This window comes from Microtus ochrogaster, chromosome 8, assembly GCF_000317375.1.
Source record: "Microtus ochrogaster isolate Prairie Vole_2 chromosome 8, MicOch1.0, whole genome shotgun sequence".
NCBI classification, from domain to species: Eukaryota; Metazoa; Chordata; class Mammalia; order Rodentia; family Cricetidae; genus Microtus; species Microtus ochrogaster.
Window position 1 is genome coordinate 15,192,042 of NC_022015.1, and position 5,277 is coordinate 15,197,318.

Consider the following 5,277-nt stretch of genomic DNA (forward strand, 5'->3'; position numbering starts at 1 on the left):
CAGCAAAGGACACCATCATTTGGACAAAGCAGCATTCAAGCGCTAATATTAGACTTGTTTTTTTTTTTTTTTTTTTTTTTTTACCAATTACACATCCAGTAACAACAGTGGCTAGGTATATAGTAAGAAAGTAGAGTGTACAGATACATCTCATTAAGAAAGAGAAATATAATAGGTTGAGTTCTGGAAGGATGTGGGTTCTAGGATGGGAGGATCACGTGGGGAGGGAGAGGGAAAAGGGGAATGAGGAAGGGAATATGGGCAGAGACAGCTAAAGTTAAGGGTCATTTGAGGGATAGCAGAAGCTTCATAAAATATATACATATATGAAGGTGATTTAAATGAAATTGCCAAATAGTGTGGAGACAGAGCCCCAGCTGGACGTCTGTTTTCACCAACTGAAGTGTTCAGTGCTGGGAGTGAGTTACATATTCTTGAGTTGTTGGCCAAAGGAGTTCCACAAAAACCCTCAAATTCAGGCTGTTGCCAAGGCTATAGGTTGCTTACCACAAATTAACAGCAAGGCCCCATGGCTGAAGACAACACCTACACAACTCACTGAAAATGGAGAAGTCAAGTTACTGCCTACATAGAGCCTTCTCCCCTGTGTTCTAAAGTTTTTGGTACTGAAAGGTATTCTGCATGCTATCAAAAGAGAAATGTGAACATAAACCCTTCATAAACCTTTTGATCTGAAACATATGCTAGGGCAATGGTGGCAAAACCCTGTGGAGTAACTAACCAATAGTGGATCTGACTGAAAGCCCACTCTAGGAGATGGAATCTATACGCCATATTACTTGCATGGTCAAGAAACAGAGACTAGATAGCCCAGAGACCTAGGGTAAAATCAAATACTAATGTTCTTTAAAAGAAAGAAAGAAAAAGGTGTAAAATGATTCCTTATGACATTCTGCTGTACTCACAGATCAGTTTCCTGCTCAGCCATCATCAGAGAACATCAGATGGGGACAAATCCAGAGGCCCACGGCCAGACATTACGTAGAGTGAGAGACTTTCAACACTCAACTCTAAATGGGAGATCACTATCAAATCCTTTCCCTCAGGGCTCAAGGAATTCCATGGAAGAAGAGGTGGAAGAAATGTAAGACCAAGAGGGGATGAAGGACACCAAGAAACCAAGACCCTCTAAATCAACACAATAAAGGCTGGTAAGAACTCAGAGACTGAGGCAGCATGCCTATCATGGTCTACAGCAGGTCCTCTGTGTACACATTATATTATGGCTTAGAGATTAGTGTTTTGTGGGGTTCCTGAGTGTGTAAATAACTGTGTTTCTGATTCTTTTGCCTTTTCTTCGGGCTATTTTTTCTTCTATTGGTTTGCCTTGTCCAATGTAGTATGAGCTGCGGGCTGCATTCCTGCCACCCAGCTCCCGGCTGCCTGGCTAGCTCAGTCAGTAGAGCATGAGACTCTTAATCTCAGGGTCATGGGTTCGAGCCCCACGTTGGGCACCATTCTGTTGAGGGAGCTGCGGACTGCATTCCTGCTGCCCAGCTCCTGGCCACCAGCTAACTTATGCCCCGAAATAACAACAAACTGTATTCTTTTAAACACTGCCTGGCCCATTATATCTAGCCTCTTCTAGGCTAATTCTCACATATTAATTTAGCCCATTTCTAATAATCTGTGTAGCACCACTAGGTGCGCTTACCGGGAAAGATTCAGCATGTCTGACCTGGCGGCTTGCTTCATCGCATCTGGCTCTGAGAGGAGCTGCATGATTTCTGAGCTCACTTCCTCTTCCTCCCAGCATTCTGTTCTGTTTACTCCGCCTATCTAAATTCTGCTCTATCAGATGGGCCAAGGCAGTTTCTTTATTAGCCAATGACCTTTCTCCATCAATCCAACTTCGATGTTGGTTTTTGTTTTATCTTATTTTTTTTGTGTGTTTTGCTGTTATCTCTAGAAGCCTATTCATTTCTAATGAGAGACAGAAAGGGAGTGGATTAGATGGGAATGGAGGTAGGGAGGAACTGGGAGGAGTAGAGGGAGAGGAAACAGTAATTAGGATATATTATGTGAGAAAAGATGTGGAGGCCCAAAAATGTGAGTCTATTTCTACCTTGTCTGATAATCAGAGAGTTTGGAAGTTGCTCAAAATTGTTGACACAACTGTAGCTACACATCCTGACTCAGGATGTGGTTACTTGGTTCTTTTCCTATTAAGATGACTCATACAAGTAGATCCATTCCACACCGACAGATGGTCAGAATATGCAAGTGGACTTCTGCTCCTTCTTTTTGTCATATGAGGTTTTCCTGGGGAGTGGTTTCCTTCAGGATACTTGGTCTAGAGTGGCTTCACTGCCCATACAACAGAATGCTAATAACCTAATGTCTCAATGTGTTAAAGCAATTAACTGTTCCAGTTGTCCTTTGTATCATGTTAAAGAAGTCTTTTGTTGCCTTCTTCCCCCTTTTGTATTGTGGTATAAAAGTGTATGGAAAATTAAATGTGGACAAATATAGTATTCACTGGAACTCCTTCCAGGTACTATTCTATGCCTTCTGTTTTATTATTTTCACATCTTCATACTCTTTCCTTATATTTCTTATCCCCATGCCCCTACACTTGGCAAAAGATATTTTGTCGAGGCTGGTCCCTGACAAAAAGAATCTATTTTCAGTAAAAAGGGAAAATATAGCTACTCTGCTTCTACATATATATCCAAAAGAAACAAATTGGCATAGCAAAGAGATAGACACATGCTCAAGGTTATTGTGGCAGTCTTCATAGTAGCTGAGATACGGAGTCTGCCTAGGTATTCATCAGCAGATTAATGGATGGCAAGAACAGAGGAGTATTATTTCACAATAAGGAAGGATTAAACTAAAATGATGACGGTAACAGCATCCTGTCCCAACTTTGTGCCTGCCTAGCCACTTCTTAGGCTTCCACCCCCAACCAACAGCCTTCTTTGCCATGCCAATGCTTTACAGACAGTTCATGACCTTGAACATAGTCCAGACATATTACAAAGTGTCTAGAAGATACCATTGAGTTTTGAAAGAAAGCAGATGTTACTAGGCCATTCTAAATCCCTCACTAATGTACCCTGCCACACAGACAACTTGAGTAATGATGTAATTATGGTTTTATCTTTAAAAATGCTGTATCCCAGGTTAGGCATCAACAGACTTTTCAGAGGCAGGAGCCTGTTCTTGGTCTGGCCATCAATAAAAAAGTACTCAAAACATTTAATTGACTTAATCAGCATGGTTGTCAATAACTATCTTATAAAAATTACTTCAAAATCATGCACTTTATAGCAACATGGATATAGCCAGGGTTATATCCTGTCAAGTTAAATAAGGCACACATAGGCAAACAAATTTATTTTTTATGATATACCGATTATCCGAGGTAGAAGAGAAGCAAGATTTGATGCAATACACTATATGTATGTATTGAAATATTACACTGAACCCTAGACATATAAACATGTTGTCTTAGTTAGGATTTCTGTTGCTGTGAAGAGACACCATGACCATGGCAACTCTTACAATGGAAAACATTTAGTTGAGGTGATGGCTTACAATTTCAGAGGTTTAGTCCATTATCATCATGGTGGGGAGTATCATAGCACGCAGGCAGACATGGCGCTGGAGGAGTGGCTACATGTTGATATGCAGGCAACAAGACCCACCCCAACACGTCTTCCAACTAGGCCATCCCTACGTCAACAAAACCACACCTCCTAATAGTATCACTTACTTTGGGGGGCATTTGCTTTCAAACTACCACACATATATAGCAAATACATCTGAATAAAAGCAAAATTTAAAAATATGTTTATATTGATAAAAGAACTAAACGTACATACAATATGATATTTAAGTCTATCAAGAGTAAGGACTGAAGAATAGTATTTTTACAATATAAATTTTAATTATCATGAACAATAAACATTTCTCTTTTGTTAAATAAATACAGATATTAAAACATAAGAATATGTATGCACTAGCATGAGACCATTTTGATAAAATAAGCATGCTGAAGGATCTTCTTACCAGGACTTCCTCCATCAATAAAATTTGGATTCCTGGGTTGTATAGGAGGATGATTAGGAAAAAGAAATGATATCTTCCAGCCTAGCTTTTCTGGCCACCAGATGGTCCTCTGCGTACCAATAAAACGCAAATGATATTTTACCTGAAAGTATTAATAAGAAGTCATGTATGCTGAAAGTCAAAAAGAAACTTAAAAACAAATGTTAGCAATAAAGTTATACCCTAGTAGAAAAACATGTAATTTTAAGGATGAAACCAATTTGATAGATTCTGAATGCCCAGCATTTACAATGAGCAAGGTAGAGAATGTATATACACTAGACACATTTGAATTCTACTCAAAATATGGAAAACACGTAAGACAGAATGTAGTCGGGGTTTCTGTCCTGCCCGGTTCCTGCATTTTTTTAAACTATAAACTGATTGGCCTATTAGCTCATGCTTCTTATTAACTCTTATAACTTATATTAACCCATTATTCTTGTCTATGTTAGCCACATGGGTCAGTACCTTTTTCAGCGGGGCAGTCACACCTTGCTTCTTGGGTGGGTGGGTCATGACTACAGAGGGAGCTTCCCTCTTCCCAGAATACCCCTGTTCTCATTGACCCACCTCTACTTCCTGTCTGGTTGTCTCACCTATACTTCCTGCCTGGCTACTGGCCAATCAGTGTTTATTTAAAACATAGTTGACAGAATATAGACAATTGTCCCGCACCACCAGGACATGCATAAAAAGATTCTCAAGTGCATTCAATAAAATAAATGTAAACTTATACTACAGAAACATAAGCTACCTTTTTTCTACTTATATTGGCATATTAAAAAGCTGAGCAATAAATGTTTGCAGAACTACAGACAATCAGGCACCTGAATCTAATCCTTGTAGGATGAATGAAAAATGCACACCAATGGATAGCTTAACAACTAAGGGCTCAAGAGAGTTATAGTTTACCTAACTGGGAAAGCATGCTAGGCACTCTACATTGTTGCATTGTTGGCTAACAGTGACTTAAAGTAACACTTAAATACCACAAACAAAACATTTCCTTATATTAAAATCCCCATTGAAAACCTACAGAACTGTGTTCCCTAAAATCTGTTTGACTACTAGAAATATGCATAGATTATTATAAGAGAACAGAAAGGGTGAGGATACAACTGTACACTGAGTGAAAATTCACAAGAGAAACCCCATGCTAAAGAAAATTAATGCCAAAGTCCCAGAAGTAGTAATATATGG

General features: G+C 39.2%; 1 protein-coding gene across 1 annotated transcript in view; it reads right to left on the reverse strand.

The window, feature by feature from the left end:
- LOC101981274 (ATP-binding cassette sub-family A member 3-like) overlaps nucleotides 1-5,277 on the reverse strand; it is a 143,975-nt gene that overhangs the window by 129,918 nt on the left and 8,780 nt on the right. Inside the window, exon 4 of the mRNA XM_005351176.2 lies at nucleotides 4,036-4,177. Within this exon, the coding sequence (XP_005351233.2) occupies nucleotides 4,036-4,177 (142 nt within the window). The remainder of the gene's footprint in view (nucleotides 1-4,035; nucleotides 4,178-5,277) is intronic.